Consider the following 12661-nt stretch of genomic DNA (forward strand, 5'->3'; position numbering starts at 1 on the left):
CTCTCTGAAAGAATAGGGAGCGGACCTGTTTATTGAAGATTTTCCGAGTTCTATACTCTCTGAAGGAATAGAGAGCGGACCCGTTTTATTGAAGATTGTTCAAGTCTTATACTCTCTGAATGAATAGAGAGCAGACACATTTTATGATGATGGTTCGAGTCTTAAACTTCCTGAAGGAATAGGGAGCAGACTCGTCATTTGAAGATTTTTCAAGTTTCATTTATCCCGAAGTAACAGTAAAGTGCTTTAATCTTTTGAAGTTCTCATGGCCGGACAAATTTGACCATCTTTTAATCTTTGCTCTATTCTCGTTACACGACAATAAGCAAAGAGGGGCAGCTGTAGATGTTTGATTTGTCCGGGGCCCATATCACTTGCAAATGAAAACAGTTTTGGGGGTTAAAAACCAGAAAAGAAAATGGGGAGGCCATTTCTTTATTTTTTTCATCGTGGGTAATCAAAACTGAAATGTGCAGTTTTTACGTGGGGGAAATAAACTGTAAATGGAGGAGGTATGGGCAGTTTTTTGGATTGACAATTAAGAACAGGGGGGAACACAATCAAAAAGGAAAAAAACAGTGAAAAGAAAACCAACGAAAAACACAAAGAAAGGGGGAAAACTACCAGAAACGAGGGGGAAGCAGAAAATTGGATTAACTATCATCGATTTTGCAGTATTGAGAGAATACGAAAGGAAATCACAGTGTAATCATACAATTCAAAAATAGATAAAGCAATAAAGGTACATTTCTCCTAGGGGTTCTTCTCCAATTTTCTTAATTTTTTTCAGTTCGTTCTTTTGTTGTATGCATGTGTGATTGTTCTTAAAATTAAAATGTTGAAAGGAATTGGGACTTACTTATACTGCTCGAGCATAAAAAAGAAGGAATCTCGTCGTCTTCTCCAATTCTTTATCTTTCTAAAATGACTTGGTAATTTTAATTTAATTTGTTTGAGTGCTTTTGAATGTTTTTAAATTTATATCTTTGTTTTATGAGATCAAAAATCAAAATAAATTCGAATTTGTAAAGTTCATTGCAAAGACATTAATTAATCGACTAGGTACCGATTTAGGGCGTTGTGGGGTGCTAATCCTTCCCCACACGTAACCGACTCCCGAACTCGGATTTTGGTGACGCAGACCTCAATTTGTTGTTTTAATTAAAATTAACTTTTATTTAAAATGACATCATTTTTGGGTGCCCAATCACATCCTAATCAAAGATTGGTGGCGACTCTTTGAATTGTATTTTTTTGATCGTAAAGGAAATCTAAAAATTTTTCGAAACGAGAGGTCTTTAAATCACATTTGTTTTTAAATTAAAAATCAATTGAAAGAGATAATTAAGAATTAATGTGGTTTTTAAAATCTCACCGTTTTTCACCTTCAAGAAAAAATCGTTTCGACAGCTTCTAACAACTTTTCAGGCGACTTGTGCATTGAATTTTTTCAAAGTTTGAAGGCAATGATGCAGATGACTAATGGTGACAAAGCACAAAGGGAGTACATTGGAGGGCAGTACTATCAAGACTCTGTGACAATTGTCAACAAAGGGGTTGAAATGTTTTATCAGAAAGTCTTGACCATTCTCACTTGTCTTGACCTCTCCAACAACAGTTTCCATGGGAGAATACCAGAAGAAATACAAGTTCTCATGTCACTTAGAGTGCTAAACTTGTCCCATAATAGCTTCTCCGGAAAAATCCCATCAGCACTTGACAACCTAAAAGACCTTGAGTCCTTGGATCTCTCACAGAACAAGCTCTCTAGGGAGATTCCTCCACAGCTTGCAAGTCTAACTTTCTTGGCAGCTCTAGATTTGTCTTACAATCAACTTGAAGGGAGCATACCACAAAGCAACCAATTCAGTACATTTACAAATGATTCTTACCAGGGGAACCCAAAATTATGTGGGCCACCATTGTCAAGGAAATGCAACCTAATTCAGGGGAAGATGAAGAAGATTCATGGTTGGATGCTATGTCTGGTTGGCAAATTGCTTTGGTAGGCTATGGTAGTGGTTTGTTCGTTGGTATATGTGTTGGATATACAACGCTGAATGAGTTGGGGAACAAATGGGTGTACAAGTTCAGAATGTATGGAAAAGAAATAGAAGAAGAACAAGGTGGCTCTCCATCAGAATCCATGTTTTAAAATCATCAGGTGCATTAATTGAAAGATAGTTGTTGTAAAGTACAATGCATGTACATTTTCTTTTGAATTCAGGTCCCTGACCCTTTTTTTCTTCTTGCAGGGTGGAATCTGCAATATGAAATTGTGATAACTTTCAAGTTATTGTGAATGATGTTGAAATGATCATTGATTGGGAGAATACATCTCCGAAGCAAGTTGAAATCCTCTTCAAGCCGGCTCATGCTGCTGATACAGACTCACATAACAATGATAAACGGATTAGGAATTGCCGGTTGGGGAGATGGGGGAACTGAAACAGATGCAGCAATGTTAAACAGGTATTTTCGGCCCCTTCTCCCTTATTCCCAAGAATTTCTGTGAAGTTGAAAGCTTATTTACTTTTGTTTCTAATGCTTTATTTTGCAGTTACTTTCAATGTTCATATGGGATAGGGTTTGGCTGAATTCATCTGAGGATCATATAACATTGCAGTACCTTAACTGGTAAACGTGATGAGCAGTAAGTGTCTTGGCTTATGTTTGAGAAGTTACATCATCGGTAGTTTGACTTATGTTTAGTAATCCGAATGACAAGATCGTTTCCGTCTTCCTCTCGGTTTCGTTGCAAGGGCCAAACTCCCTAGTGTCCTGGCTGCCAAACTCAAGAATCAAGATCATAATGGTACATACAGGTGACATGTTTTTGGTACTGTATATGTTTGTATCTGAGATCGTTGACGGTAGGCAACAACTTCAACCATTGGAGCCGTAAGGTGCGCACATATAATCTTGTATTACCATTGGTGATAAGATTTTCAAGTCTTCGGGTTTTTTACATGTCTTATTTAAATTCTGCAGATGACAATCTCAGTGAAAAAATTTAAGGAGTGGAACTGGATTCTTCACAGATTGCCTGGACTTAAAACCGACTTCTTAATTTCTCGACCATCGTTTTCAGAGATGTCCATCGGTGTAACACTGAGGAGGTGGGGACCCTAACAGTCTGGTCTTGGCTGGCCAAGCAAGGGTTGGAGGATTAATTCAAAACAAAAGCCCTGTACTTGCTGTGACAGAAAATGGTGAAACACGATGGCAATCACATGTTCCGGAAATCCAGGTATGTTTTAACATGCATATCAACTTGTTGGATTAATCATATCAATGGCGATCAATGAACATTGTTACGTTCTTTACAGGGGAATCGTCTGAGAGGGAGACTGCGGATGATCCGGTTGAGCTTAGACGGGAAAGCGAGACTATACATGAAGAGCCTGCTATTCAGCGCATGGAATCGACAATTCTATCTGGAACTTGAGAAGAAAAGTTCCCACATGCTGCGTATCAAGAGGATAACTTCCTAGAGAAAGAAGTGATGGCAATATAGGTCGGTCGGGGCATAGGGTTTAACAGACAACCCTTATAACACATACAAATAAGAAACAAATAATCTTAGACTAAACCATGTGAGACTATTGATGCATTGAATGAAATAGGGTTAGGATTGAGAGAAGCCATGGATTTACCTTGAAGTTTGATCATCAGAAAAGGACAGCTCAGATTTAAATGTAAATCAGCATTTTCCTTCTGTTTTCCACTCAAGAGTCGAATTATTCAACAGAAAAGGTAAAACAAATAGTGGAGAAAACTTACATTTTAGACAATTATTGGGGAATTTCACTTTTAACCATGAAAAGTGAAACATCTGATTCAAGCATAGAACATCTTGAAAACCCAGATTTTGCAAGTAAATACTCAGTTTATCCCCCCCCCAATCTAATCTAACAAGCAAGCCTCAAATGTACTGGAGATTGAAGTTAAAAAACATGCATTTATACGTAGAAGTTTCAAGGTAGTTTATCTCTAAAATATACAATAATAACCCAAAAATGTCAACATAAACAGCTCAAGAAACCCATTTGTCACTTGCAGAAAGCTGTCACATTTACAAAAAAAATAATCAAATTTGGGTCTTTTTTCTAATGTTCTAAGTTCCAACACCTTGGATCCCTCTAGCACATCTTGTAATAATCTCACAACCCCTACTATAAGGATGAGCTTGACCAGCATGACAGTCATAATAAGAAGCACCAGGCTTCTCACAAGGGACCATGTCCCTCCTCAGTGTCTCATAACTAATGTACCTTCTCTGCATCAAAAGCAGCCTCCTTTGGCTCTCGGACTCCATTTCTTCCTCTCCAAGGCAATCTTCAAGCTTTTTGGTGCAAACCCTTTTTACCATGGCATCAACTTCACTGGATTTCAGTGCATCTTGGAGCTCTTGAACTGAGACTGCATCATAAGTATGGAGGCAAAGGAGGGATAGAAAAAAGAGTAGTGAATATGAGTTTGGGAAGGGCCATTTTTAGGGATTTTTGGGGATTGGACGAGTTAGGTTGGAGTTTAGGGGTCTTTCATGGGGTATTGAAAGTAAAGACAGTTTAGGGTAGATGAAGGGGTGTGATAAATGAGGACAAGACATTGAAACAGAACAAGCTTTCCTTATGTTTATGTTCCCTCCCAAATTATCCCACTATGCTTTGAAATAAAGGGATATTTTTGTAACCAAAACATAAAATTTTTTATTGGTAAACTACGAATTTAGTATTTAAATGATTAGTTTTAATATATTTGAGTATCCAAACTTTTTTTTTTCAAACTATACTTAATATTTAGTTTTTATTTCATTTTAGTATCCTATTAAAAATTTAACTCATTTAGTACCTAAATTTTTAATTTTTTTAAAACATAGCATCAAATTTTGAACATAAATACTAAAATAAAATAAAAATTAAACTTTAGGAATGATTTTGAAAAATTTAAAATTTAAGTACTAAAACAAACCAAAACTGATAGTTTAAGTACTTAACACTTAATTTACCAATTTTTCATTTATCCGATCAAACAAAATTAGAACTTATCAAATACAAAAAAAAAATAGTATCTTTAAATATATTTGACTGAAATTTTATTTAATTAAATTAAATGTTTCAAAATAAATTCGTTGATTATAAATTATAAATGATAAATTCATCTTTGAAATTAGAAAAATGAGTTTTATTTCTTTCTTTCTTAATTTTCATGTAAATTAATGGGAAAATATATTTTTAAAACTCAAAATATGCATTTTATTATTTATTTTAAAAAATATATATATATATGACACTTTGTGATTTATTTCAAGAATAAATATTGGTAATTTTTATTTGGGATGGTGCTCAATTTGCCAGTTGAATTAGGTCAACACCTTTAATTTTGGGAGTGCTTGGCAGTTGGCTTATAAGTAGCATAATAATTGCAGGTGCCACATATATAATATAAATTAATAATATAATATTATTTCTCATTTTAATGAACTTAGCTAAGAAATTATTTTCATTTTTTTATTAAATTATTGATTAATTCATCATGGAATTGAAGTGGTGCAGTTACAAGACTCCTCCTCCCAATTTAATGCTATCTTAAAGTCCAATACAAAAAAATATATAGTAACCTAATACAATAATTTAATAAACCTTAATCAATATTTAAAATAGTAACGCCAAAAAAAACTTAAGAGAAACTACAATGCTTTATTCAAAAATTTCAAAGTAGTTAAATGAAGGGTAAAGAACGCAAATGGTCCCTGACTATAGGGTATTACTTTATTAAGTCTATCAACTATTAAAAGTTAGACTATAGAGTGTTGTTTTGTTGAGTTCATCGACTATTAAAATTTATAAAATAATCACTCAATTATTCATTATGCTCAAAACTCATCATTTTTCGTTAAAAAATAGACAATATTTTGAGTTGAACGTCAACTTGTTGACTGTGATATGATAAAATGTGATCTCAAAGTCTCAAATGATTATCAAATCCCAGTCATCATGTTAACATCTAGCTTAAACAACCACCAATTCTTTAATGAAAAAGGATGAGTCTGAAACATAATGAATAGTTGAGTGACAATTTTGTAACTTTTAATAGTTGAAGAACTCAAGAAAACAACACTCTATAATCAAAGGACTATTTTATAATCAAATGACCATTTTGTAACAGTGGAGAGACTATTTGCCTTTTTTTACAAGAACCCTTAAATAAAATTTGATTAGACCAAATCTATAAGTACCTCTAAATTGTTATCTATAAGACAAAAATAATTTTTCATGACATTAATGACATTTTTTACATCATCAAGAATTAGCAATGTGGGATTTAAATAGGGCTCAACATTCTCAATAAATAAAAGTATATAACCAAAATGAACCTCTCGATATCCATTGATTAATGGGACTTGTGAGGGCAAACCCCATTGATGAAGAATGCTTGACGTCCGAGACAGACAGAAGATCTTAAAATCACGCATGACATTCACTACACAAACTAATGAACAATCTATGAAACAATAGGCCGAAATGAACAAAACGATGTCATAACTCAACACCGATGTTAGAAAATAACATTACCAAGATGTATTGGATAAGTTGTTAGATGAACATCAGAAGACAGAAACAACAATTCTGTTTCAGTTTGCAAAAAAGGAAAGTTATAGGCACTGAAAACACTTAAGAGTGGACTACAGTTTTGATATAGGGGGAAAAAGCAGTTTAGGTCGTTTTCGCAGATAAACAAAGTCACTTAGTTACTGAAACCTTAAAAACTAGAAAGTAGAGCTACATAACTTCCTATTTTACAACTGAAAAAAGGTTGCCACCACTCGAATTTGAGAACTTATAGTAACATGACACTAACAAATGGAATTCAACATGATTATATTCAAGCTAATTTTGGGCAGTTGTATATAAAATTGTATCCTATAAATGAAGTAACTATACATATCACAAAGAGAAAAAAAGGAATGAAAGATACCTTTGTAGACTTCTCACCAGTCACCAGGAAAGACAACTTTTCTACTCATAGACTAAGCTGCTCAATGTTCTTCAGATTCCTGGCTAGTCCATGGGTTGACCTTTTGTCTTCTTGCTCTTCATACGGATTTGCTCGATAATTTGAGCTGGCCTCTTCATTGTCAGAGGAACCTGGTCTTTCAGTGAGGAACTGTTCCCAAAATACATCATTCACTCTAACCGGAGGAGCTGCAGGCTCTTGATTTCTGTTAGAGCCTTCTTTTGACAAAGACAATGTTGTTTCCCGATCAATCATGTTTCTGCTGTTCTCGAAAGCTCTGGGAGTGGGATCAGTGTCCTTACTGTTGGCGTTGGACCTTGACTCTGGGACTTTTCCGACTTCCCAATTTAGTTGTGACATCCTTGTTAAGCTAGGACTTTTATTGACTAGCAATGACGAAGATGCTAGAGTTAGATTCAATTGACAGGAAATATTACTATCAGGTTCTTCATTGGAACTTAATCTCTGTTGCAGCGAATGCACTGTTGGGCTTTCATTTGTTGATACTCTTTTAGTGAAAGACGAATCCATGTTGAATGTAAAAGATGTGCCCGTATCTGAAAGGTCTAATGTTTCGGGAGTGAATGAAATGCCCTCGGGCCTGATATTAACATCATTTGGTTCTCCTTGAGATCTCCTTCTCGTCAGACTTTCTCCATCTTCGTTAGAACTCTGTGTGCTCTGAGAAACCAAATTAATATCCGAAACAGTTGATGATAGTTCTAGTCTTAGCTTGTTCGAGAAATCGAGGTGGACAAAATTTCCAAACTCAGGTGTAGAACTGCTTTTGTTGTCCAAAAGACTATGTTGTCCAACTGGCTTGGTTCGATCATTTTCAGGCAGTCTTCTTTTCTTATTATATGCAGCAAAATCATCCATAGATTCAATCTTACGAGTAAGGTGTTCGACAAAAGAAGGGTCTTGTAAAGCCTTTTCTAAGAAGTTAAACAAAGTCTCCTGCCTCTGCTCCATTTGATCAACCTGCAGTGTCAGCTCTTCCACCTGTTGCTTCAAAGTCGATCGCTCTTGTCTGGACTTCAAAACGTCAGCCTCCAATGCAGCTTTTTCCCGTAAAAGCTTTTCGATTTCTTCTTCGTATCCAACTCTTTCTGGATCTATCAAAGAACCTGGTGGATTACTATGGCTGTGAATAGGCTTTCTGCGGTGAATGTTCTTAAGAAGATGCCTTTGATCTTTCACAAAATCTTCATTGGCGAATTCCCACTTTTCAGGATCAATCTTTCGGAACCCCTGTCACCGAATTAAATTCATATGCACCCAGATCAAGCTTAGGCACTCAATTATCATACATCTAAACTAAGCAAACTATAATTAATAGAAAACTATTTAGTTCTCCTTTCAACCGCCCCATTCATCGAAGATAAACACACAAACAATACGGTATCAAGACTAAATACCCTCAAATTACAAAAACAAGCGGAAATTAAGTATATTTTGGTTGAGGAATGCACAAAAAAGACAAATGAAATGTCAAACAACTACGCTGAAGATTCTTAAACTCCATGGTTCTTTGACTAAGAAAACACCTCAATTCTAATATATTTTACGTTATGAATCACAGCAGAAGGCATTGATAGAATGAAATCGAAGTTGTTTACTCATCAGAAATGAACAAAAAAATGGATAAATTTCCCATTCCCAAGGAACAATCATATACAACTAAAATCACTCCAAATCTTTGCAAAATGAAGTTAAATGCTAAAAAAGAACACATAATTTCGCCCAATTACCACAGAATTCAATAATTAGAGAAAAAAACCCAGAAAAAAAAAGAAACCCACGTAGGTATTAAGCTGCCTGATGAAGCTGGAGAAGTTATTGTGCTTGAAATAGGTGGGAAGTAAAAGGCGGGCAAATTCAGGAGGGTTCCAAACCACAAAGCTCTTTTTGTTGGAGCTCCACGAAACGATGCCGTCCGTCGAGGAATCGTCCACCATGTCGTATGTCTTTACAAGGAAAGGTGCAGGTCCTCCTCCGCCACCAGCGCCGCCGACGGCAGATGCGGAGGGTGCAGCAGAGTCCATTTATCGAATTTCCACGCTTTTGTTTGGTGAAGAAGGGAGCTTTAAGGGAAGAGTCGTCGAGTTGCCTAACGGAGAAATTTGACAATTTTGACTTTTCACTATAAAGAACATAATAGGGTAAAATACACAAATGGTACTCGAATTATAGGATGATACTTTTTTGAGTCCTTTAATTATTAAAATTTATAAAATAGTTTCTAAATTATAGACCGTTGCTTTATTGAGTTATTTAACTATTAGAAGTTACGAAATGGTCACCTAACTATTCATATGTTTCAAACTCGTTCTTTTTGTTAAAAATTAGATGGTAGTATGAGTTCGACACCTGTTTACTGAGATATGATAAAATCTAATCTTAAGATCTTAAACAACTATACAACTTAAACTATTCTGAGATCAAATTTTATTAGATCTCAATCAACATGTTAATATCCAGGGAGAATAACGCTCCCTTTAACCACTGAGACCACTAAACAAATTCAATATGTTAAATTTGACTACTAACTTAATAAACTGATTATGTGATATTAAAATAATAACATTTTAATCCACAAAACTTACACGTTCTATTGAATTCATTATGAATTTAATAGAATATGTAAATTAATCTAATCTAACAAGACAATTAACGTGTATCTAAATTATAAATTTTGGTTTGTTTTAGTATTTAAATTCTAATTTTTTTCAAAACTATACGTAACATTTATTTTTCATTTTTTTAGTACCCCACCGTTAGAAACTATCAATCTTTTCAAAACTTAATGTTAAAATTTGAACGGGGTACTAAAATGAAACAAAAAATAAAATTTTTAACTATGGGGTACTAAAATAGAACAAAAACTAAACTTTATGTATGATTTTAAAAAAATTAAAAGTTTAAGTACTAAATCAAACCAAAACTAATAATTTAGGTGCTAAACATATAATTTACACTAAATTCTTACATCTGCTTAAAAACTTTCGATTGACATTTCCTCTCTCATCTTGATTGTGGAGAAATTATTAGAAGGTTTCGACTCACCAAGTCATCTGTAATCTCATTTAATAATATTTGTCTATATCATTTTCTAAGGGTGAATCTTTATTTTTTTTCTACATATAAATAAGAAGTATATTTTTTTTTAGGGAACCCCAAAGTATCCCCAGGCTTCGCTTGAGACTAATCCTCCGAGGTACTGTCGGACACTAAAGGTGGGGATCTCTCCCAAGAAAGTTTATTGCATCTACAAGGGCTCGAACTAGAGACCACTTGCTTAAGCGACTAGAGCCCCTTCCACTCAGGCCAACCTTCGTTGGTATAAATAAGAAGTATATAGTTATTTGAAAATTATTTTAAAATATACGTTTTTCATTCACTAAGATCATAGATAATGTAATAAATCGAACCCATTAAATAATTTATCTAGGCTGTGGGTTGAATATTCATCCGTAAATCTTTAGTACACTCTCCTTCAATTAAAAATTACTAAAATTTACTTGGGTCAAAATATATGAGATTCTTTTTCCACATGTTTAGGTGGAACCTGTAACTTGTCTTCATCTTTATCCAACTTGTTCTCAAATCTAAAATAATTTGTATATTAGTGTTTTTAAAATTTAAAATATAACAATTATATATATATATATATTAAATCCTGAAAAAAAAATTAAGTGGATCGATATAATTTTTAACATAATTCATACATGTTTTTTTATTTAAGGTAAACTAACTATTTGGTCACTTGTCTATCACTTCATTTATGTTTTGGTCACTTTACGATTTTTTTCCCAAAGTCATAGCTAATCTTGCATTTTGGTTATATTTTGATCTCTCACAATTTAAAAAATTAACAATGTTAAAATGGAATTTTTTTAATTATTTTTTAATCATGATATGACATTATCTTATGATGACACGTCGACATCATTGTTAAAATTTTTAAAGATTAGTGACCAAAACGTAAATTAAGTGTGATTTAAAATAAATAATAGTTATATGACCAAAATAAAAAGTAAATAATTAAGGAGTGATTCAATAAGTAGTTAATGAATTTCTCGATCATCGCATTCGTCGGCCGACGAAACCTAAACTTTCTAGCCTATACCTTTTCAATACCATGAATGTGATTTCGGCTTCCGTTTCACTGGGAAATACCTCAATCCCTCCAAATCGATAATGATCTCTTCGATTTCTTCATCTTTCGATCTCTAAAAAGTTCGAATCTAAGACATCGAAAGATATCAATAATTGCTTACGAGATCCTTTAGTTTGTGCATAAAATCTTAAATTTAAAATTGAAAATAAATGTCAAAAAAACAATAATGTAGATGTTTGACTATTGAACCCATATAACATACTTTCCAGACTTGAAAACAAATATGTATTAAAATTTTCCCATGTTCCCACCATACTGGTGGAACATGTAACATGTCAACTTGTCCTAATCTTTATCCAACTTGTTCCTCGAATCTCACCTTCCATTGACAGAAAACAATTTACTAATCAAAACTCAACCGATCCAGATATGAGGTTTCATATAAATCTAAAACCCAGAAACAAAAAGCTCCCCAATCTCTCGCTTTCTCAGCATCAATGATGGCAAAACCATGGCAAACCCTCAAACTCAATCCATCAGAGCTTTCTTTGCTCATTTCCATGGTGTTCTACGTTCACTCTGTCATTCTCATCTGTCAACCCCTCGGCCTCTCCTACACTTCGACATTGCTGGCATCTTACGCTTCGATGCCATGCTGTTTCTTCATCATCTGTAAGTTCCTAACAATGGCGGACTCATTTGGTACTCTTTTCTGGAACCATACTTTGTTCGTGTCCGCTGTTCTTGCATCTGTTTGTGGTCAAAATGGGGACGATTTGTGGCTCGGGAGGTTTCTGTTTTTCATTGTGGTCTTGGTTCTTTTGGTTTACGCCGTTTACGTCTGGTTTTATGGTCGGAAAAGAAGTGGTTCGAAGGAGAAAATGGGTGTGCTCGTGGAGATCTCGGTTTCGTTCACGGCGAACGGGATTGCTTTGGTCGGAAGATGGTTCGTTGCGAGAGAGAAGCTCTCGGGGTCGATGATTGGGGCTGGTGCTATGTTTTCGATTGGGGTTGTTTTCTTTTGTTGTTATCTGTCTTCTTCAGCCAAATTCAAGAAGCCATTATCATCTCCTTTAAGTATTACTTCTAATGAACAAATTTCAACATTTTTTTAGGCATAATGTTTACCAAAATAGTTATTTTGGATTCTATTTTTTTTAAAGTTTTTTTGATCTCCCGACGTTTCACTTTCGAGTAAAAAACTCTCTTTATAGATAAAAAAAATATTAATTAACAAATTATTAACGTTGTAAAATATGACATCTTTAACCTAAAATAAAATGTTAAGGGTCTCGTAAAAAAAACAAGGATTATTCTACCAAATATTAGAAGTTTTTTTTTCTATAAAATAAAACGTTGGGCTAAAATATATCAAAAAAATAGAATATGATACAAAATAAACATTGTAGTAAATATTGGAGATTAATTTTAATAGATGATATTACATTACATTTTCCAAAATGTAATATAAATGTAAGTCAAAATAAAGGATAACAAATCTACTTTATCAAAAAGATATAT

At 34.0% G+C, this 12661-nt stretch overlaps 3 protein-coding genes across 3 annotated transcripts; 1 reads left to right on the plus strand and 2 right to left on the minus strand.

Annotated features, from left to right (window-relative positions):
• Positions 1-1437: 1437 nt before the first annotated feature.
• On the plus strand, positions 1438-3132 carry LOC120164131 (receptor-like protein 33). The gene is made up of 5 exons (XM_039173883.1): positions 1438-1988; positions 2390-2472; positions 2587-2637; positions 2713-2815; positions 2992-3132. Exons 1-5 carry the CDS (start codon positions 1467-1469, stop codon positions 3130-3132), a joined length of 900 nt encoding a protein of 299 aa, XP_039029814.1. The 5' UTR covers positions 1438-1466.
• An 862-nt stretch (positions 3133-3994) lies between these two features.
• LOC120164132 (protein RALF-like 24) lies at positions 3995-4477 on the minus strand (the record flags this gene model as incomplete). The annotated part of the gene is made up of 1 exon (XM_039173884.1): positions 3995-4477. A coding segment is annotated over one exon (360 nt), but the record flags the coding sequence as incomplete, so codon positions are not given.
• A 2225-nt stretch (positions 4478-6702) lies between these two features.
• Positions 6703-9142, minus strand: LOC120164152 (heat stress transcription factor A-5-like). Its single transcript, XM_039173899.1, has 2 exons — positions 8823-9142; positions 6703-8271 (listed from the first exon to the last, which is right to left on the minus strand). Exons 1-2 carry the CDS (start codon positions 9063-9065, stop codon positions 7027-7029), a joined length of 1488 nt encoding a protein of 495 aa, XP_039029830.1. The 5' UTR covers positions 9066-9142; the 3' UTR covers positions 6703-7026.
• Between the last annotated feature and the right edge of the window lie 3519 nt (positions 9143-12661).

The sequence above is a fragment of the Hibiscus syriacus genome, unplaced genomic scaffold (assembly GCF_006381635.1).
Source record: "Hibiscus syriacus cultivar Baekdansim isolate YM2019G1 unplaced genomic scaffold, ASM638163v2 tig00111505_pilon, whole genome shotgun sequence".
NCBI classification, from domain to species: Eukaryota; Viridiplantae; Streptophyta; class Magnoliopsida; order Malvales; family Malvaceae; genus Hibiscus; species Hibiscus syriacus.

Coding starts and splice junctions, on each gene's coding strand:
- LOC120164152 (XM_039173899.1), bottom strand. CDS start 9,065: ATGGACTCTGCTGCACCCTCCGCATCTGCCGTCGGCGGCGCTGGTGGC. Junction 8,272..8,822: donor TCAGGCAGCTTAATACCTAC/GTGGGTTTCTTT, acceptor ATTCGGTGACAG/GGGTTCCGAAAGATTGATCC.
- LOC120164131 (XM_039173883.1), top strand. CDS start 1,467: ATGATGCAGATGACTAATGGTGACAAAGCACAAAGGGAGTACATTGGA. Junction 1,989..2,389: donor ATGGTTGGATGCTATGTCTG/GTTGGCAAATTG, acceptor CTGCTGATACAG/ACTCACATAACAATGATAAA. Junction 2,638..2,712: donor ACATTGCAGTACCTTAACTG/GTAAACGTGATG, acceptor ACTTATGTTTAG/TAATCCGAATGACAAGATCG.